Below are 21,204 nucleotides of genomic sequence, written 5' to 3'. Positions count from 1 at the left end.
ATATGGTCCAAATCCTCGTTTTTGAACCTCTTAATAGCAAAACTTTAAGGCTTTTGTTATTTTAATTTATTTTTTGAAATTTCTTCATTCATGTAGTTGTCTTCTTTCTATAAGGACTACAGAAATGTTATTTAAAGTGCCACCGTCATGGATTATTACACTCTAATTATATGATAGAATCTTGTCAAAGAGTGTTAAAAACAAACAAGACTCACACAGATCCATGTAGCCCCAAAAATAATTTCTCAATGAAATATAACAGAATAGATGTTCTGTATGCTACCGGGTTATAAGTAGCATTACAAAATCAGGGAGAGGGAGAACAGCAAAGGTTAGGGGACGACAGAGGAGGTTGAAAGTGCAAGCAGTGATTATAATGTGCAAAAGCAACCCACGTTTGCCTTTGTGTTAATCCATGACAATTTTCTGCTCATTATTTTTATTTGAATGTTTCATATTCATGCTGAAAAAGTGTTTTTATTACATTTATTTCATGATTCAACACAGTTTCCACATAAAAGATTTGAGACAAATTGAGATAGTGGTGGGTTATCAGATCAAATTGGCCTTCAACAAAAAGTAACCCGGGAAGTCAATGACTAGAGACTATTGTTACTAGGCTACATTGGAAAGCTCAAATCAAGTAAAAAATACCATGATCATTAAATCATCCGTCATCTTCTAAGATGGGGCCAAGCACTAGGTGATTAACAATTGATTTCTTAATACATGTATACATATTTCTATGTTTATAGATGTAGTATCTGTAGTTCTACCAAACAACCCTCATGAGGTGTCCTGTTCATAAGACGTGTAACACGAGAAGATGCATCAGTTGTGTGTCGCATTTCACTGCACTTAAACTCATTGCTGGTTACCAACAACAACCATTGTCAAGGGTCAGACTCGAGTGAGCTTTTCTGCGCTCCTCCTCCAATAGCGTTTTCTTCTTCAGCTCCTCCGGTTGCCACAACACGCCAAGTTGTTGCTGGGCAACACCGAGCTATAAAACGGCGTCCTGCTTTTGGACCAAACAACATCCCCAGGCTTCCATTTCAGGTGAACAAGAAACATCATCAAGAGTCATGGTGAGAAGTAAACACAAACATTCTAATGGAAAAAAATGTATTACCAGGAAAAGTTGAAGTAGTTTTCAGAGTAGATTTTGTCATTCTTTGTTTTTGACCTCTGTATACATCTTGCAGCGTGAATGCATCTCTGTCCACGTCGGCCAGGCCGGAGCCCAGATCGGCAATGCCTGCTGGGAGTTATACTGTCTGGAGCACGGCATTCAGCCGGATGGGCAAATGCCCAGTGACAAGACCATCGGAGGAGGGGATGACTCTTTCAACACCTTCTTCAGCGAGACTGGAGCTGGCAAACACGTGCCCAGGGCAGTTTTTGTGGACTTGGAGCCCACAGTCATCGGTAACATGAGACTAGCTCGAATCGTTTCGCAGTAGAACAAAGCCTACCGATTGTCTGTGGGATGAAAAAAAACATTTGTTAATGTTTGCCTACTAGATGAAGTGCGCACAGGAACCTACCGCCAGCTCTTTCATCCTGAGCAGCTAATCACAGGGAAGGAAGACGCAGCTAACAACTATGCCCGTGGTCACTACACTATTGGCAAGGAGATCATTGACCTGGTTCTGGACAGGGTTCGAAAACTGGTGAGCGTTATTTTACAATGTGGTCAAATATTGATGGGTCATTCCAGAACTTGAGGACATCTTAACTTGCCATTCCTCAGTTTTTACATACTAATCCAGATACACAATATAGTGCACAAAGTTGCAGTTTTTGTAGTAAATCTTTTTGCCCTGAGTCCAAACAAACAAACAAACTGAAAAAATCTAACATTAGAACAGATTTGCACTCTGCAACCAGTTATCGTGAATATAAAAAAATCATGTCATAGAAATTTTACTATTCATCTGTAAGTGCTCACCACGCTATTAACAAGGAGATCATTGACTCGGTTCTCGACAGGATTCGAAAAATGGTGAGCGTTATTTAAAATGTGGTCAGACATTTATGGGTCATTCCAAAATGTGAGGCCACCCTTCAAATTTTAGATGATTCAGATACAAGATGACATGAGAATGTACCTTTTCAGAGAAAATTAACTCAGAACAAATGTAAAGAAAAAAAACAACCTGAAAATAGATATTTGAGTTTGTCCTCTTTGTCAACACTAACAGCTGGCTCACCAGCTAACCTTCGTTCAGCTTTACAACCCTGCAACAAATTATCGTGAACATAAAAAAAATCATGTATATTATGTAGCAGAAAAACAAAACAAATACACATTTCTTCAATAATAAGTTATTAATTAGGAATATGTAGCAGAAAACCAAAGATGTTTTTAAAAGAATTTTGAGGCCAAAATGTCTTCCATTTCTGGACTGACCTTTGTACTCGCCTAACTAAGAAAGGCTTTTCTTTTGGTAGGCGGACCAATGCACTGGTCTCCAAGGTTTTCTAATCTTCCATTCCTTCGGGGGAGGAACCGGTTCTGGCTTTACTTCTCTACTGATGGAGCGTCTCTCAGTGGACTACGGCAAGAAGTCCAAACTAGAGTTTGCCATCTACCCGGCTCCTCAGGTGTCAACTGCGGTAGTGGAGCCCTATAACTCCATTCTGACCACTCACACCACCTTGGAGCACTCCGATTGCGCTTTCATGGTGGACAACGAGGCCATCTACGATATCTGCCGCAGGAACCTCGACATTGAGCGTCCCACCTACACCAATCTCAACAGGCTGATCGGTCAAATCGTATCTTCCATCACCGCTTCCCTGCGCTTTGATGGCGCCCTGAATGTGGACTTGACTGAGTTTCAGACCAACCTCGTGCCGTACCCGCGCATCCACTTCCCCTTGGCCACGTACGCCCCCGTCATCTCGGCAGAGAAGGCTTACCACGAGCAACTGTCCGTCGCCGAGATAACCAACGCCTGTTTTGAGCCGGCCAATCAGATGGTGAAATGCGACCCGCGCCACGGCAAGTACATGGCGTGCTGTCTGCTTTACCGTGGCGACGTGGTGCCCAAAGATGTCAACTCCGCTATCGCCACCATCAAAACCAAGCGCACCATCCAGTTTGTGGATTGGTGTCCCACTGGTTTTAAGGTGGGAATCAACTACCAGCCCCCTACAGTGGTTCCCGGGGGAGACCTGGCCAAGGTCCAGAGAGCCGTTTGCATGCTTAGCAACACCACTGCCATCGCCGAGGCCTGGGCCAGACTTGACCACAAGTTCGACCTGATGTACGCCAAGAGGGCCTTCGTGCACTGGTACGTCGGCGAGGGGATGGAAGAGGGAGAATTTTCCGAGGCTCGAGAGGACATGGCCGCTCTAGAGAAAGATTATGAGGAGGTGGGCACGGACACCATCGCGGATGATGAAGAGGAGGGAGAAGAGTATTGAAAAACCTAAGCACGAGTCAACATACCCAGGATTCGGTCACATGTGAAGGGATTTTTTTCCCGCATACTTTGTATCTTTCACATAGGGTATCGTTGCTAAATCTTCAAATACTCTAAAACATGAAATTGTGCCCACAATTCAGGTGAACCAACAATTGCGTTGCTGGATGACCTGCATCAGAAAAGTGTCCAATAAATTGGTTTGTTACAATCCTGCACCTATCTTTATTCAAATAAACTCATTTATATTAATAATTAAATAACCTCAAACCCTCTATGATGTCTCTGTTTTGATTTTTGACGACTAGCCTCATTTAAAAAAAGGTCTAATTTTTAAGTTGAATTGAAATGAGAAAGTAACAGCTTCTGTAAACTCTTCCCATTTCAGTGATTTGCTACTCTGTGTGGCCACTTTTCCAACCCCTAAAACTACATTTAAAAATGTAAGACCTTTGAATAACTAGGACCCATGCGGGATATTGCATAGAAAAATGGGGAAGAATTCTACACGTGCTAGGAAAATTTCAATAAAATAGCGACATGATGTTCAGTTTTACTTTAAAGGGAAACACAACACCATCAAGTCCAGCCCAGTGGAAAGAATCTTTAATAAAAGAAAATACAAACAGGAAAAACAAAAATAAATACGAGCATTTCCAGGAAGGGGCCAACAGACATTTATCAATGACAGTACCATTTTGGCATTTCGAATGAGAGTATATTCCTAATATTCTGCAATAATATCTAATCTATCCAATCAAGTACACATATGTTGGTCGAGTTTCTTATTGTGTCTATGCGTGGGTATAAGTGACATCGTAAAATGGAAGCGCTCCCACAGCCTGTATATTTTTTTCTCCATTATCAGTGGTCAAAGACACATCCCATTTGGACACCTACACCCTTTTAGCAAATATATTTTATTTGAAAGTGATTATTACTACATACTGCTTTGCGTTTTAATTTATTTGAATGAATGGTTCAAAAAGCAATTTATTTTTTAATTAGGCTGCTGTTTCCATGACGAAGTGAGTCAGAGGGAAAAAACTTCTTTAAAATCATCAAGTAATATCAAGAATATAACCAGTGGCGGGCCAGTGGAGCGAGTGGTTAGCACGTCAGCCTCATAGCTCTGGGGTCCTAGGTTCAAATCCAGGTCATGTCCACCTGTGTGGAGTTTGCATGTTCTCCCCGGGCCTGCGTGGGTTTCCTCCAGGTACTCTGGTTTCCTCCAACATTCCAAAAACATGCATGGTAGGCTGATTGGACACTCTAAATTCCCCCTAGGTATGGGTGTGAGTGTGCATGGTTGTTTGTCTCCTTGTGCCCTGCGATTGGCTGGCCACCGATTCAGGGTGTACACCGCCTCTGGCCCGGAGTCAGCTGGGATAGGCTCCAGCACCCCCCGCGACCCTAGTGAGGACAAAGCGGTTCAGAAAATGAGATCAGATGAGATGAGATCATTCTAGTTCTGAGTAGCACTGAGTGAATACATGAATGAAAAAAATAACATACCAAATTATATGGGACAAAATCTCCATGTGGGAATAGGCCTATCATTTGGAAATTCAATAATGATGTCATTATATAACCTTTATTGACGTTGTGTTTAATGGACTTTTATGAATTTGATTTAAAGTGAACGAAAGGCAAGCTCACACCCACACACACATATGTATGTGTGTGTGCAGGCAAGCTGACAAGTGTACGGTCTCTTTAAGAGCCACATGGTTGTAGTCAAGGCAATGATGTGTTTGCTTCCGGGTTATCGAATAGCAGACAAGAGGGACAAAAACACGCTCAGAACGCCAAGTAAAGCGGATTAAAGTCCCGGGGTGATGGCTGGGGAGGAGGTGGATGAGATACCAGGTAAATAAAACGTTTCGTACACGTTTCATCGTGTGTTATTTTCACCTTTTACTTAGCTGTCGTCGTAATATACGCAGCTGCAAAATGGTGTAATCCGGTAGTTTTAGTCTGTAAATTCCCGTTTTAAAGTGATGCTAAAGTCAAACGAATTTGATTCAAATTCTATTTTTGCTGGGCAAATTCAGTAGTGTACCTTTTTTGAAAAATATATTTAAATTTTTTTTTTTTTGTCATTTACGCAGCGGGGTCTTTTTGTAGTTTCTGTAATGTAATTAATCATATCAATATGTTTATATATGAATTTATCATGTTAGTTGGGATTTCATGTAAAACAACATTAACATATTATGTTCTTCTCTTACAGAATCCGGAGCAGTTTTCACGTTTGGAAAGAGTAAATTTGCTGATAACTTGCCCACTAAATTTTGGCTCAAAAATGATATTCCTCGAAAAATAGCCTGCGGGGATGAACACACCGCCTTAATATCGGGTAACTTCTCAATGTGCTTTGTTTATTTATTTATTCTCTCTCATTTTTTGAATTGCTTTATCCTCACTAGGGTGACAGGGGGTGCTGGAGCCTATCCCAGCTGACTTTGGGCCAGAGGCGGGGGACACCCTGAATTGGTGGCCAGCCAATCGCAGGGCACAAGGAGACAAACAAGAAAACCTATGCAGGCCCGGGGAGAACATGCAAACTCGACACAGGAGAATTAACTGGCTGTCATTGACAACATTAGACGTCCAATCTTTTTTGTGTGTGTGTAGCACTGTCAAAGGCACATAACTATTTCACCCAGATTATTGGAATTGGACATATATTGTTGTCAATAACAGGCAATGATTTAAACAATGACAAAAAAACTTTTACAATGTTATTAAGCCTCAAATGTTATTATTGTGGCCGGTGTGACCCAAAATGTGATGTCCATATATATGTGGATGTCAGGTCTTTATGATTACGATTTTTTTCCCTAGTTACCAAAAAATTCACCTACCCGTTTTGTTTTCAACCTTATTCACTGTTTTCATTTGTTTTGGCAGAAAATGGCAAACTGTTCATGTTTGGCAGCAACAATTGGGGCCAACTCGGTCTGGGGTCTAAAGTGACTGTGAACAAGCCCACTTGTGTCAAAGGTATGCCTTTCACCAACTATTGGTGTTGGGCTCCTCGATTTAACGTGCACTTATTGTTTTTATCTCCAGCCCTGAAGTCGCAGAATGTCCAACTTGTGGCCTGTGGAAGAAACCATACGCTCATCTGTACAGGTCAGCGTCACATGATTCCTTCAAAGCATTCTCACCAGTCTTTGCATGTCTTTTTTCCCCTACTAGCTCAGGGGCATGTGTACGCCACGGGCGGCAACAGCGAGGGTCAACTGGGCCTTGGCGACTGTGATGAGAGGACGTCCTTCCAGAGAGTGGAGTTCTTTGATTCCCATGGGCCACTCCGAATGCTCGCTGCTGGTTCAAACACGTCTGCCGCCCTCACCGGTGAGTCACTTGAGGTCACGCGTGTCAGCTGTGGATGGCAACTATAGCTATCACGACCTATGGGAGTCAAGTCAGTATTATACCTTCAGTGTCACTTGGCAAAATAATTAACTATTTAACTGCCATTTACGGGATTAACTAGAAAAAAATGCTATTTACACCTTTACCATCACTGACCGGAATGTGTTTAGAACAACTGAACCTCGCATATAGAATAATGTGACGAGGGATATCTGTCCTTTTTACCTCCATCTCTTTCTCTCAGAGAGAGGTGAGCTTTTCATGTGGGGGGACAACTCAGAGGGTCAAGTCGGTTTGGGGAAAGAAAGCCACGCCTGCTTGCCACAAGAGATCAGCGCTGGGCAGCCTATCGCGTGGGTGTCATGTGGGTACTACCACTCAGCCTATGTAACAGGTGAGATGCAATATCTGTAAACTTTCAGCATTTGAGTGGATGTTATCTATTTTACTAAAGGTCTGCTCACGTATGAAATGAGCGCAAACTTAATTGCTCATGTCAGCAATCAAAAACGCCATACAAATTTGACATTCATAAAAATTATGTGGCTGAAACATTTCAGATATCTGATTTAAGATGGCGTTTGAAGATTAAATTCATTTTAGATGGGATCCATGAACAGCCACGTCATTTTGAAGGAGGCATATGCAGTAAGATTGGTTGCCAAAAATTGTACTGGATCCAGGATCAAAATATTGATAAGCACAACCTTTGGGCTGCGTGATAAACTAAAATAAATCTACTTTGGGGTGAAATTGCAATCAATTTACAGCGGTACCTTGAGATACAAGCTTAATGCATTCCGGTACTGAGCTTGTATGTCGATTTACTCGTATCTCACATCAACGTTTCCCATAGAAATAAACCAAAAACAAATTAATTTGTTCCAACCCTCTGAAGAAACACCAAAAACAGGATACTGGATTGGAAAAACATTTTTATTTGTTCCAATTTGCCATCTATTAACAGAGTAACAAATAACTAGTGGTTATGATGTTTAATAGTACTAGAGGCATTTCGCTTAGGGGGAGAGAGAGGGACAGAGAGAGTGATAGCGAGAGAGACGCATAAACAAATTTAAATGAACTTGAATTACGATACAGACACACTCAAAAATAACTTTAATCTAACCTTACACTAAATGTAATGCTAATTTTGATTTACATTTTCATCCCTTTCTTCTCGTCTCCACCCTGACTTTGAGCTGCAGCTAAAAGGAACCTATCGAGGGTTGTTTGCTCTTTCAAAATATTCTGAAAATGATGCACACAAATGTTCTCACAATAGGATAACGCACGACCACTTGCCAACCTGTATACTCCTCTCGTATTAGCGAGCAAGCTCCGCCATTCTGCACTGACTAACGGGGGGCAAAAACGCTGCAAAAAATGCAACGCTCTGCCCAATGCTCGTAGAGACATTACATGAGGGAGTTGCGACCAGAAAGACAGTGCCCATGATGTTCTTATGAGCAGCCTCTCGTGTCCGCTGTATGCTCGTATATCAAAATTTGTCTCGTATCTCAAGGTAAATATTTGCTCGAAATTTTACTCGTATCAAATTGCTCGTATGTCTGGGCACTCGTATGTTGAGGTATTACTGCATCAATGTATCACAAATGGTCATCATACCATTTTTGCATTTCACTACACACATTAACATTGGTCATTTGAGCATACAGCATATGTCAGGAGTGGGCAAACTATTCCACTAAGGGCCTTAGTGGGTGCGGGTTTTCATTCCAACCCATAAAGGGAACACGTTTTCGCCACTTTGGTATCCTACAAGTGCAATCAGTGGATTGTTTTCTACAGAAATCTAATTGGTCAAAGTGTCTGTGCTGGATCGGTTGGAACAAAAGCCTGCACATACAGCGGCCCTCAAGGACCGGTTTGCCCACCCTGGCATATGTAGTCTATAATTTATGTCTATTACCTGGAAAAAATCTAATGTACACTTGATACACTCGTCAAAGTTAAGGGTTTCAAATTGCACTGGGTTTAAGTTGATGCATTAATAAATAAACAAAACATTTTTAACGAGATAGCACAAAGATAAAATAGCTGGCTGTTGCTACTTCTCTCAACATAATAAGCACACTGGAAAATAAATACTATATCATTTGATAATGTTTTGACAGCATCTACAAAGACGATTTTATACCTCCATCCATTTTAATTTCACTTACTGTCTAACATGTACGAATAGAGACGCAATGTTTGTCCTCGCCAATGAACCCACATACTACACAATGTAGCACGGTATGTCTATTGTATTCCAAATGTCATTTTGTCACACACGTGTATTGTAAGAAAATTTAGTAAGGTTAGGGGAAGACAAGCAACTTTGCCGTCTGTCATTAATTTTTCCTTCTTAGTAGTCTCCATTGATCGAAAGCATCTCCAATCTTTGTTGTATTGGTAGTTATCAGATATTTGTAACTAGTTTTATTTGCCCAAGTGGTAGATTACATTAATTTTGAGTCTTTGTTGTAGTAGTTGTAGCAACCTTAGTTTAAGTAGCATACAGATTCCTGAGCTATGGCAACCTAGATGCAGCCCCAAAACAGATCTTGTAACTGGCTAATAAATGGAGGCTGAGCCATTTATTGTAAATGCCAAATCAAAATAAAACCACTGTGTCCAACGCAGTATCGACTTTAAAAATAGGAAAATCTAGGCTTTACTTGTGAGAATTGTGTCAGAAGTATTTTCTAAAAACCTGTTTGTTCAATGTCTATTGAAATAATAAACATACGTATTTAATGAATGATTGGCCCGGTGGATAAGTGGTTAGGGCATCGGCCTCACAGTGGGGGACCCGGGTTCAAATCACACTCCTTGTGTGGAGTTTGCATGTTCTCCCCGGGGCTGCGTGTGTTTTCTCTGGGTACTCTGGTTTCCACCCACATTCCAAAGTCATGCATTGTTGGCAAGTGGGACACTCTAAATTGGCCTTTGGTATGAGTGTGAGCGTGAATGGTTGTTTGTCTCCATGAGCCCTGCGAGTCAGCTGGGATAGGCTCCAGCACCCCCTACAACCCTCGTGAGGATAAAGTGGTTCAAAAAATGGGATGAGATGAGGCTCCTTTTACTGAACATATGAATGTGGAGATGAAAACTGAGGAGTTTGTCAGATTTTGTGTTGAAGGAAGGCACACGAAAAGCAGTCGAGATGCAGGTCCCTTCCATCCAATGGGAGGCCAGCAGGGTGTTGAGAGATAGGAATAGGGAGATGCAATTCTCTCATTCCAATTTCAACATAAAATACAGAATGCTACACATGTATTTACATTTCGGACATGTTTGAATTTTTGAGACTTCGCGTTTTGTTAAATTGAAGCATTTCTCTAACCTGAATATTTCGTATACAGTGGTACGTCGACATACGAGCGTAATCCGTTCCGAGACTGAGATCGTATGACGAGGTTCTCGTAACTCGAGCGAATGTTTCCCATTGAAATGAATGGAAAAAAATTTAATTCGTTCCAGCCCTCTGAAAAAACACCAAAAACAGGATATTGGATTGGAAAAATGTTTTATTTCTTCTAATTCCCCATCTATTAACAAAGTAACACATAACTAGTGGTTTAATAGAAATAAAGTGTTTAATCTAACTAAAATTGGGCGGATTTCGCCGAGGGGAGAGGGGCACAAAAGGGGCGGGGGGCTTCGGTTTTTTTTCCCACACAACGCACTCGTAAACAGAACAAACACTCCACCCTCACGTTCGCTATCGATGGGCTGTTTGCTGTCGTACTATTCCCTTCAAAATATTCCGAAAATGATGCACACAAATGTCCTCACAATCGGATAACGCACAACTACTTGCCAACGAGCAGCAGTCTTTTATCAGCAACCGCACCGCTGCTCATGGGAGCTTCGGGGGCGCTGGCTAGCGGCTCCTTTTAGCTTGTAGCATCTGTGTTCGCATCCCCTCGAACGGCGCCTATGATAGAGTTGTTACCGGGGATGCTGTTGCGAGCCAGTGCCCCTGATGTTTTTATGAGCAGCCAACGAGCAGTAATATAATACTCCTCGTATTAGATAAAAATAACAGGAAATGCAGCAGCTGAGCTTACCCACGTATTGATTGTGGGTAAAGTTTTATTCTGAGTGCCATTGCCTGTCGGCGTTGTGTGCACGAGTATACTTCATTACCCAGAAAGCCCTCTTTTCCCCGCGCATGCGCGTTGTGCGTTTCCTGGTCTGAATAACTCATCCGGTGCTCGTAAATATTGTTATACACGAAAGATATGCAAAAAAAATGCCATGGCCACCTGGCTTGGTCGCATCACGAAATTTTAACCGCATCACGGGCGAATTATTCGATCGAAATTTCCCCCGTAAGACGAGCATTTTGTATGACGAGCGGTCGTATGACGAGGTACCACTGTATAGCAGTGGTGTTCCGTGAATTTCCTAGTGACGCTTTCAGCTGTCGAAATCAATCCAACCCTCAAAAACTATATTATGGCTATAAAACCTCTACTGCACCTACAGCTGCGACACAAAAAATCATCTTTACAACGTCTTTTTCTTGAGACTATTTTATGGCTATAAAACCTCTACTGCAGCTACAGCTGCGACACAAAAAATCATCTTTACAACGTCTTTTTCTTGAGTCTGTATCTGTTTTTGCTACCGCAACCAAGATGGCGCCGTTCAAGTGGCAGCCGGAAGCGGTAGCTCTGTCCACGCTTGCTCGTTTTGTGTTTTTTCTGTCTAAATGATTTGATTTGGTGATTCTTAATGATCCCATTTACTTTGCTTTGTACTTTGTGCTTTTGCTTTGTTGTTCTGCGTCCTTTGCGACTGTACTGTCTAACTTGTAACTAGTGTAACTATGCCTTTCCTGTATCTGCATTCTCACCCTCTTGCTACTGTCACAATGAAATTTCCTGAATACGGGATGAATAAAGTTATCCAATGCAATCAATAATAACCTCATACAATTGAAATTTTATTTAGGAATATAGCCATATTTTACTCACCAAAAATCCTTTTTACCTGTACACAATATCCATCCTCCTTTCTTTCCTCCTCCTTTTCTATCGCCATCGAAGCTAATGCTGAAAGTCGAGCCTGTCCTGTCGTATTTCTGGCATACGTTTTTATTCAATTTAGTGCTGAAAATGTTCGTTCCCGGTTGTGACAGGCTTGCTTGCTTTGGAGTTGTCCGACCTTTCTTAATGATATCCATCTTTTTTTTCTTGAAAAGTCCGTCTTGAAAATGGCTTTGACAGTAAATCTGTTTAATGCAGCAGAGCCTGTAGAACTGATTGTGAAGGCCTTGAGGCAGATTTCTGACCCTGGCAACAAATAATGGCTGAAATGTGATTGGTTAAATGCTTCAATATGAAAACACATCTGGAAGCAGTGCAACCAGGGGAAAAGCAATGAAAGGAAGCTAACAGACAATTTGGAATTATTTAATAAGTATTCATGGACAAAATATAATTAACATCAATATAGTTAACTGATAATTATCAGTCTGTGATTCAGATATTTCTCAGGCCAGCAGAGAAGGCCTTGAAGGCCCTGACGGCACACCACTGATATATAGGGACATTAATTAGAGGTACCCCTCTGTTTTTACTTATTTGCTAGCAATAACGGAAAATTCAAATAGATTGACGTCTACTTGTGATAAACTTATGGAAATGAGCAGAATAATGATTGGATGCCACACGTTTGGATGTCAATCATCCCCTTGACAAGGGCAATAAGCCTTCCCTTTTTTACAGTACTGTGAACAGCTGGTGGCTATCTTATAATTTCTTATTTTGGTGGGGGATGTTATTTCAAAACTGATTTTTCTGCTCCCTAGAGGATGGAGCTTTGTACACATTCGGAGAACGTGACAGTGGTAAACTCGGGCTTGGAACAGAACAGTTGGCTCGTCATCGAGTCCCTCAGCTGGTGAAGAGCATGCCCGAGCCGGTCACTCAGGTGGCATGCGGCGGCGGACACACCGTGGCCGTCACAGGTAACAAAGGAAACGCTGAAGAATTGTGATTAGTACACTTGTTAGTACTTGATCTTTCTCTCTCGTCTTGAAGAAAATGGAGTTTACGCCTTTGGCTTGGGCCAGTTCGGTCAGTTGGGGCTGGGGACATTCATATTTGAGTCGCGGGTTCCACGCCAGATAGAGCACTTCAAAAAATGTCGAGTCCGGCAGGTGGCATGCGGCGAGAACCACTCGGCCGTCATTACAGGTGTCTGGTAAATAATTTTTAAAAACTTGTTCTTACGAACAGCCTCATCAGTGACCTCTTTTGGTTTTTAGAAAGCGGTCTGCTGTATACTTTTGGCGATGGCCGACATGGCAAGCTGGGTCTGAGTGGAGAAAACTTCACAAACCAATTCAAGCCAACTCTGTGTCCACAATTCATCAAGTGTCAAGTCAAGGAGGTGCGTCATGTTCTTTAACATAGTAAATTGTCCACACATTGCCACTTAAAAGCTTTTATTGTTCTCAGCAACTTTGTTTAGTCATTAGCGAAGCATACTTAATTTTTGGCTGTTGTAGACAATAAAATCCAAGCCAGATTGGCCAAATTTACATTGACGATGCAGTAACGTTGGTTTATTATCACTTCAAACACTTAGATTAAGTAAACAGATCAACAACCTCCCTACTGTTGTTGTTTAAAAAATGCTAGCAAATTCATACTGCTCAGTAAATTAGTAGCGTTTTTTCCGCTATTAATTTGTTTTGTTTTGTTTTTAACGATCATAAAAATGTGAAAATTCATGCTTAAACTCGTATGCAGAATTATGCGAAATAGACAAAAAATGTAGGATAAACATGTTTTGAAATTCAGGTTTTTTTCTGTCACTGTGGGGTGAATTTATGGGGGTCATTTGAATTATTTTTGTGCCATATGAGTATTGAGAGCATTTTAAGTTTGAGAAGTATTGATTGGTGAAAAGGTTTTGGCCTGTTGGCTGAGTTGTGCTCCCATAAAAGGGGCAGAAATGAAAATGAATTGAAGTATATGAAGCCTTTTTCCAAATCATTCCCACAATGAAGTTATTAGCTGCCAATCCATTTGACTGAGAACGCTGGCAGCCAAGAATCACTGCCAGGCACTCAATCAAAATGGATTGGACGTCTATTGCTGTTAATGGTACTTCAACATGATCCTTCAATGCTATGTACTACCTCAGTTCAAATACACGCAATTTCGCAGGCAGTTTGCGGCGGTTGTCACATGGTCGTGCTGGCACGACCAAGGGACGCCAACTGTGTTGTTGCGTTGCTGGATGACCACAACATGACGGAAAATTACCTGGAGAGGCCGTATGTGGAGCTACTAGGGGATGCGGGAGACACCTCCAATCCGGCCCGAGTTCGACGCAGAGAGAGGGTGGGTTGGAAAAATGCGTTTGTCCTTCTGCCGAATATTTTTAGGACATTGTTAGCTTTTTTTTTCCAATTGCACCATACAGGAGAAGTCACCGGAACTATTTGGCGACTGTACATTACCAACAACCACATCTGGGTACCTCCAGCCACCGACTCCTGTCTCCAGCAACAACACTCTAGCCAGCCTTTCATCAGAACTGACGCAAAGAAAGGTGCTTCATAGCGCTCATCGACATGGCAACAAGGGTATCTCACCTCCATCTTCCACATTCATAGCAAAAGTTGTGGCAGAATTAAAGGCACAGACAACACCTAGGAATAATGATTTTTATTTGCTGGTGCTATACAGCAATCCCTCGATTTTTGCGTCTTCATTTATCGCGCTTTCTCTACTTCTCAATTTTTTCCGCTATTAATTATTTTTTATTTTTTGTTAAAGTTCATAAAAATGTGAAAATCCATGCTGAAACTCTTAAGTGGAAGCCACTTTTGCTACTAGGACTCAGCACAGAAAAAAAATAAAGTTATAATAGGGGTGACACTACTTGGCGATTTTTCGATTATACATTAACCGCGATATTTGAGGGATTACCGTAGTATGAATTAGGTGTCTTATAATGGAGGAAATGTATTTTAAAGACTAAGGAAAATGTGGAAGATTTTTTTAAAGCAAGCTAGAAAAAAACATCTGTTCCACTTCCATTCAACAGGAAAAATGCTTTCCTTATTCACGTGCCTTGGTAGCATGGTAAATGAATTCTGTCGACATGGTAAACATATAATGAAAGCATTAACCGCATTGTAGCAAGCTCTGGTAACGTGAAGACATTTGGCACATGAGCGAGGGTCTCTTTTGAGCACAGTTGGCCCACATTGGCCTTATTTTGCCCCAGTTTGACGGCTTATTAAATATATTTAGCAATATTTTTATTCATTCAAAGTTAGTGGGGCTTCTACTTATTTGACCGAATCAAATAATGTATTCATGTTGACTTCCCCTGGAGTGTGAACCATAATAACCTTGATACATACTGATAGACTACCCGAGCTAAGGTGCATGCGATAATGAATGATAAAGATGTCACGAGGAAAGGCTGGTAATCTGGATTACTCGTGTTTGATTGGCTAACATAGTACCAGTTTTCGATAAAGTGTTTGCCCTATCTTGGGTAAGCATTTCCTGGATTTACTGGCTTTATTTTGCTTTTCAGTATCAGGGGAAAAAAGATCAGTTCTGTGTTACTTTTAATTGGTAAACAAGATTTTCTGTTGCCGGGATGCCCATAATAGAGTTGTTGTCTGTCCCTTTAAATTTGATCTTGGATTGCATCTATGTGCCAGTCCACATGCTGTCACTGAGTAATTCTATTAGTTTTCAACTTCTATTTTGTCATACTCCGTTATGTTCAGAGGCATCTTCAGACCAGGTTGATGACATTGTGGAGAGCCTGAGTGACATTGACAGTGTGAAAGATTTAGGGGAAACTACAGATTTCCTCAATATGGTGAGAGCAAGAGGGAAATAAATGCTCCAAATGAATAAACACGATAACTCATTTGACATCTTCTCTCGTGTTTTCTGGCCGACAGACACACGTGATGAAGATGGACCCAAATGATAAAACACTCACGCTTTCTCCAGTTCACAAGGTTAGTCACAATGTTCCTTTTCTTTTCCATACAAGTCGCCATTGTGCATTGAATAACAAGTGTTTGTTTGCTCTAAAACAGGGGTGTCAAACTCATTATTGTCGGGGCCACGTTGTAGTTTCGCTTTTCTTTAGAGGGTAATTGTTGTCAGATCCATAAAGATAAATAATTCCTTAGACTGCCATTGGCCGTCCAACCTATTTTGACTGGGAGGGACAAATGAACATTTGCTCATTTTTCTCTCCCAGTCACAATGAATTGAACGTCACATGCCATCAATGGGAGGTAAAATAGGACTGCCATAAATTGACTTATTAGCTACGAAATAAATTGTCATCTTTTTAGATATTTTTGTCCTAAAAATATTCCAATTTCTTTTCTTTGAGCCTACCAATAACATTCCCCCTGGAATTGAGGGGGGGTTGGTGAACATTCTCTTTTTAGTGTTAACAGTAAATAGCCTCAATATTTATTTTATTTTCCTTAAAAAACAAGATTAAAAACTATTACCTTGCCATTCTCAGATTTTCAGATGGCGATAATTTGTATTTTTACAAAAACCATGAAGATGTTTCACTTCATTTAGTTTCGTAGGCCACACAAAACGATCTGCCGGGCCGGATCTGGCCCCCGGCCGCTAGTTTGACATCCCTGCTCTAAAGGCGTATTCACACCAGGAAAGTCAATAATTCGCTTTCTTTGTTCAGGGCCAAAATTTGGTCCGGACTGTTTTTTTAGTGCGGTTTGCTTTCACATTGCAATTTTTGCAAGCGATCCAGGAATTGACAACAAACTTACATATGTGCAAACATGATTCAGTCATTGGACAGTGGGGTAAAACACGAAAGTAAACATTTACTGAACTCCTGCTTCCACTCATGCCTGTATTTATGTTTCAACCAACTACAAGCATTTCCGGGACATTTAGCCTATCAAAGGGTATTGATGGAAGATCTATTTTATGTTGCCATCTGCCCAAATATCTTGAAGACATTCTGTCTCCTCATCTCTCCATGTCGAACCCCGACTCACGCTAGTCGATGTACTGTCAATCAAACAGCATTTTCCCATAACGACTGTTACTATGGAAGCCTATTCCGTGCAGCCAATAAGTGTTTGCTTTCACACACAACATGAACCGCACCACAGTTCATTTGGACGCAAACCGAGACCACCTCTCTGGTGAGATCTCAGACCGGCTGTTTGGTCCGCATCACAGTTTGCTGGTTTGTATTCACACCAGCCCAAAAGGTGCGCATCACCGTCTCTATAGGTTTGGTCTGGACCAAACAAGGCAGGTGTGAATACGCCTGAAGGCATCAGCTGACTCCCCAACTTGAGCGCCCTTTTGTGAATATTATTTGCTGCGTTTTGTTTTTGTCTGCCTGGCTCTCTCTTGCTAACGCATGCTTCTTCTCTATCTTATTGCTCTCCGCTTCCTGGAATAGAAGAAGGGTAAACATGGTAAGGCCTTAACCAGTCAGAAAGAGAAACCGTTAAACGAAGGAAAGCTCTCGAAGCGGTCGGGTTGGCCTCCGACTTCACCGTCGCATAACCGTGACGCCGCTGGCAAAGCCACCGGCGCTCGAGACCAAAAGCTGACCGAGCAGGATAAGGAGAATCGCACTACAGCTTCCAAGCACACTCGCAAGTTTTTGGGAGACACCAAGAAGGCAGCGCTTCAGCCATCGGCGTCCAGGAGTCGCCAGTTGAATGAAAACAAATTGCAAGAGGAACTTAAAACAACTTCCAAACAGCGCAAAGGAAAGGCAACTCCAGTGTCTGACTTTAGTCTAGGCGACGCCTGCGACGTGAACACGGGACAACGTCCTGAGGTCAAAGCAAAGTCCAAGAAAATCAGTTCTAAGACGTCAAAAAAGGAGAGAAAGCAAGAAGAGGCCGAGCCCCAAAATGCGGAAGGCGCAGTCTCGTCGGGCCTGCTCGCTGGAAGCGCTTCATTGCTCCTAGAGGTGGCGGCGCTCAGCTCGTCTCTGCTGTCTGAGAGCACTCGCCGCATCACCGCAGCTGATGGCGATCCGTCGAGCGGCAGTCTGTCAGCTGAAACAGGAAGAAAGAGTGCAGAGGAGGCCCAAGTAGGACGGACGGGCGCAGATACAGGGGATGAAGGGGAGGACCAGGTCAGGGAGGTAACAAGCGCCACAGAGGAAGAGGATGAGGCCACTCAGACCTCGGGGAAAGTCGGCGAAGAAGGCGACAGCGATACGCTTAAGCAAGAAGACAATTTGGTAACTGACGGGGAAGAAGAAGGTGAAAGTGAGGAGCGGGAAGAGGAGAAAACCATTGGGAGGGAAAGGGAGGAAGAGAGCAAAGAGGGGAGTGTTGAAGGTGAAATGGCCGAAGGGGAGGATGAATCAAGTGGGGAATCAGAAGGGGAGGAAGATGAGGAAGAAAAGGCGGAGGATGGAAGTGAGGAGCGGGATTCAAAGGAGAGTGAGGAAGAGGAAGAAGAGAGTGAAGAAGGAGGAGAAGGTGAGGAGGAAGAAGATGCAGAAGAGGAGGAGGAGGAAGATGATGAAGAGGAGGAGGAAGATGATGAAGAAGAGGAGGAGGAAGATGATGAAGAGGAGGAGGAGGAAGATGATGAAGAGGAGGAGGAGGAAGATGATGAAGAGGAGGAGGAGGAGAAGGAAAATGATGAAGAGGGGGAGGAGGAAGAAGAGGAAGATGAAGAAGAAGACGATGAACAGGAGGAGGAAAATGAGGAGGAGGAGGAGGAGGAGGAGAGCGAAGAGGTAGAAAGTGGGGAAGAGGAAGAAGAGGAGAATGACGAGAAAGAAAGTGATGAGGAGGAGGAGGAGTATGAAGAGGAAGATAAGACTGAAAGCGATGACGATGATAATGATGAAGAGGAAGAGGAGGATAAGAATGAAAGTGATGACGAAGATGAGGAGGAGGAGGAGGAGGAGGAGGAGGAGGAGGAGGAGGAGGATGAAGAAGAGGAGGAAGAGGAAGAAGTGAAAAAGAAAAGCACTACAACACCAGGGAAACAGAAGTCAGGATCCAAAGGTCATGCAGCTGGAGAATCAGAAGAGTTTTGGGATGACGTTTTACCTCAGTACCTCAACCTCCAATAGCTCCTTTCACTCTATTTCATTTGAGTCTGTTCATTTGAGTTCATTTTTTTTAATAAAGCACTCTTTTTTGTTATTAGACAACGCCTTTAGACTATCATTCCATGTTTTGATTTAAAAAAAAAAAAAACTATTATAGAAGCCCAATATCGATGAATTTATGGATGGCTCCACTTTCAATAGCAGGTGGGACTTCTCTTCTACCTCCACTAAAATCTCCCCATTAGATATTCCAATCCATTTCCCATCTAGTCCTTTCCCATCATTCCCTGCTGTTCTTCCAGTCTCCCGCTAGGTCTAGTATTCCGTTTAGTCGGGAAATCGGCTTGCGTTTTCGCTTTACCCGTATCCGACTTGGATCGCAAATGACATCGCCGCCTCTGTTCTCATTTCTTGAATTCACATTTTGTCAGGATTTCACCCAACAATCTACTCAAACTGACAGCCCAAGTGAAGACGATGAAGAAGAAGAGGAGTCGGACGAGGACGACTCGAATAAAGAGGTGGGCACGAGAGTGACGACCATGGAGAAATTGGAAGAAACTCCACGGATGGCGGACACGCCGGCGAAAAAAGGCGCTCGTGCGGAGAAGCCACGCGACAAAACGCTGGCCCTCGCCAAGGCCGAGGTCAACGTGTCTGCCGAAGAAAAGACGCTCGGTGCAAACCAGCCAACCAATGGGACGGCAGATATTTCCTCAATGAGCCAATCGGGTTCCACCAAAAACAAGGTGCAGACAGAAATCATTTGCTTCTGGGGAAATTATTCTTAGCTCTTTTCTTTCTATGTGCTTTACCAAAAGTCACTTTCCACTTCCAGTTTTGCTTCCTGATCTCTTTCACACAGTATCGAGTGTTTTTCCAGTTTTTTTTTATCTAAAGCTCATCTTTGTCACGAGGCACGTGGTAGTGAGGGCTAGCACAACTCATCGACTAATTAACAAATCTGTGAGGGAATGAATGGGTAACTGTTATAATGGTTATTTGTTGACTTAAAAATTACCCACAATCCTCCTATTTTAAGCCTCTTATTAGCATTTATTCTTATTTGTTTTTTTAATTGAAAAAAAAACAGCAGCTTTTATTTTTATTGATTTGAATTGCATGCTTTTATTGTCATTATACATGTGCAATGAGATTTAAAGCCTCACCACGAAGTGCACAAATAACAACAGACAAATAAATAACCAATAAATAATAACTAATAAATAAGTAATACATACGTCAATATAAGTAGTCAACAACATAAATAAGTAGGGAAGGGCACAAATATAAACAAGAAATGAACAGATCAATAATCAATAAATAATAAATAAATAAGTAGTCAACATAATAAATTGGTAGTAGTCAACATGAATAAGAGGTCACATAAATAAGTAGATACAAAATGACTAAAGTGGTTGATTTATTTATTAATTCATTTCTGAACCCCTTATCCTCACAAGGGTCGTGGGGGTGCAGGAGCCTAAACCACCTGACTTCAAGCACCAGGGTGAATCGGTGGCCAGCCAATCGCAGGGCACAAGGAGGAAAACCATTAATGCTCACACTCGTAGCTCGGTGAAATTTTGAGTGCATGTTTGTGGGATGTGGGAGGAAACCGGAGTACCCAGAGAAAACCCACGCAAGCCCGGGGAGAACATGCAAACTCCACACAGTGAGGACCGACATGAGCTTGAACCCTCGATCCCAGAACTGTGAAGCTGATGCACTAACCACTCGGCCGCCGTGCTCTAAATGATACAAACAATGGAATTGTAGCATGACTTTTGGGGAAAGACAGTATTTAAATGTTGTTGGTTAATCCTCCAAACAAAATTGACCTTTTCACAGAGATGTTGACTTTTTGGGCAATGTGTCCATGCGTGTGGTCTCTGTTTCAGCGGTCTTTTTTCTGGCGGATATCAAACTCAAGGCCACAACAGGCATCATCACCCCGGTTCGAAGTGGCTGGCGCCGACTCTCCGAGTAACCCAACTGATGACCCCGCTACCAAAGAACCTCGCTCCGGAGCGTGCAGCCTTCTATGAGTGTGCCTGTGTGTGATTTTTTTTAATTTTTTTATTTTTTAATAAGCACATTTGCACTTTTAATGACATTTTTGCCTTTCTCGTTTACCGCTGTCAATGGGAGCCAATGTAAATGTGAGCTGTGATTTGTATTTGCGAAATGGTGCCTTTTTTTACCAAATGTGTAATTTGTTGTTTTTTGATTTTGCAGTTTTATCAGCCAAAAATCTTGATATAAAAAAATTAAATACTAAGTGTCACCGAGCTCG

At 42.1% G+C, this 21,204-nt stretch overlaps 2 protein-coding genes across 3 annotated transcripts; both read left to right on the top strand.

Moving 5' to 3' along the window:
• Window positions 1-566: 566 nt before the first annotated feature.
• LOC144080296 (tubulin alpha-1C chain-like) lies at window positions 567-3,662 on the top strand. Its single transcript, XM_077608354.1, has 5 exons — window positions 567-703; window positions 956-1,088; window positions 1,206-1,428; window positions 1,525-1,673; window positions 2,455-3,662. Exons 1-5 carry the CDS (start codon window positions 687-689, stop codon window positions 3,430-3,432), a joined length of 1,500 nt encoding a protein of 499 aa, XP_077464480.1. The 5' UTR covers window positions 567-686; the 3' UTR covers window positions 3,433-3,662.
• A 1,495-nt stretch (window positions 3,663-5,157) lies between these two features.
• Window positions 5,158-19,333, top strand: rpgrb (retinitis pigmentosa GTPase regulator b). 2 transcript variants are annotated; one of them, XM_077608288.1, is made up of 14 exons: window positions 5,158-5,300; window positions 5,665-5,790; window positions 6,345-6,437; window positions 6,507-6,569; window positions 6,636-6,794; window positions 7,060-7,209; window positions 12,643-12,801; window positions 12,875-13,030; window positions 13,102-13,226; window positions 14,009-14,185; window positions 14,268-14,430; window positions 15,595-15,689; window positions 15,775-15,834; window positions 17,286-19,333. In XM_077608288.1, exons 1-14 carry the CDS (start codon window positions 5,270-5,272, stop codon window positions 18,927-18,929), a joined length of 3,201 nt encoding a protein of 1,066 aa, XP_077464414.1. In that variant the 5' UTR covers window positions 5,158-5,269; the 3' UTR covers window positions 18,930-19,333. The 2 variants fall into 2 exon arrangements, with proteins under 2 accessions (XP_077464414.1, XP_077464412.1); XM_077608286.1 differs by having other exon boundaries at window positions 17,283-19,333.
• The last annotated feature ends 1,871 nt before the right edge of the window (window positions 19,334-21,204 follow it).

Source organism: Stigmatopora argus, chromosome 1 (assembly GCF_051989625.1).
Source record: "Stigmatopora argus isolate UIUO_Sarg chromosome 1, RoL_Sarg_1.0, whole genome shotgun sequence".
NCBI classification, from domain to species: Eukaryota; Metazoa; Chordata; class Actinopteri; order Syngnathiformes; family Syngnathidae; genus Stigmatopora; species Stigmatopora argus.
The sequence above is the reverse complement of the archived record's forward strand: the minus strand, read 5'-3'. Positions and strand labels throughout refer to the sequence as shown.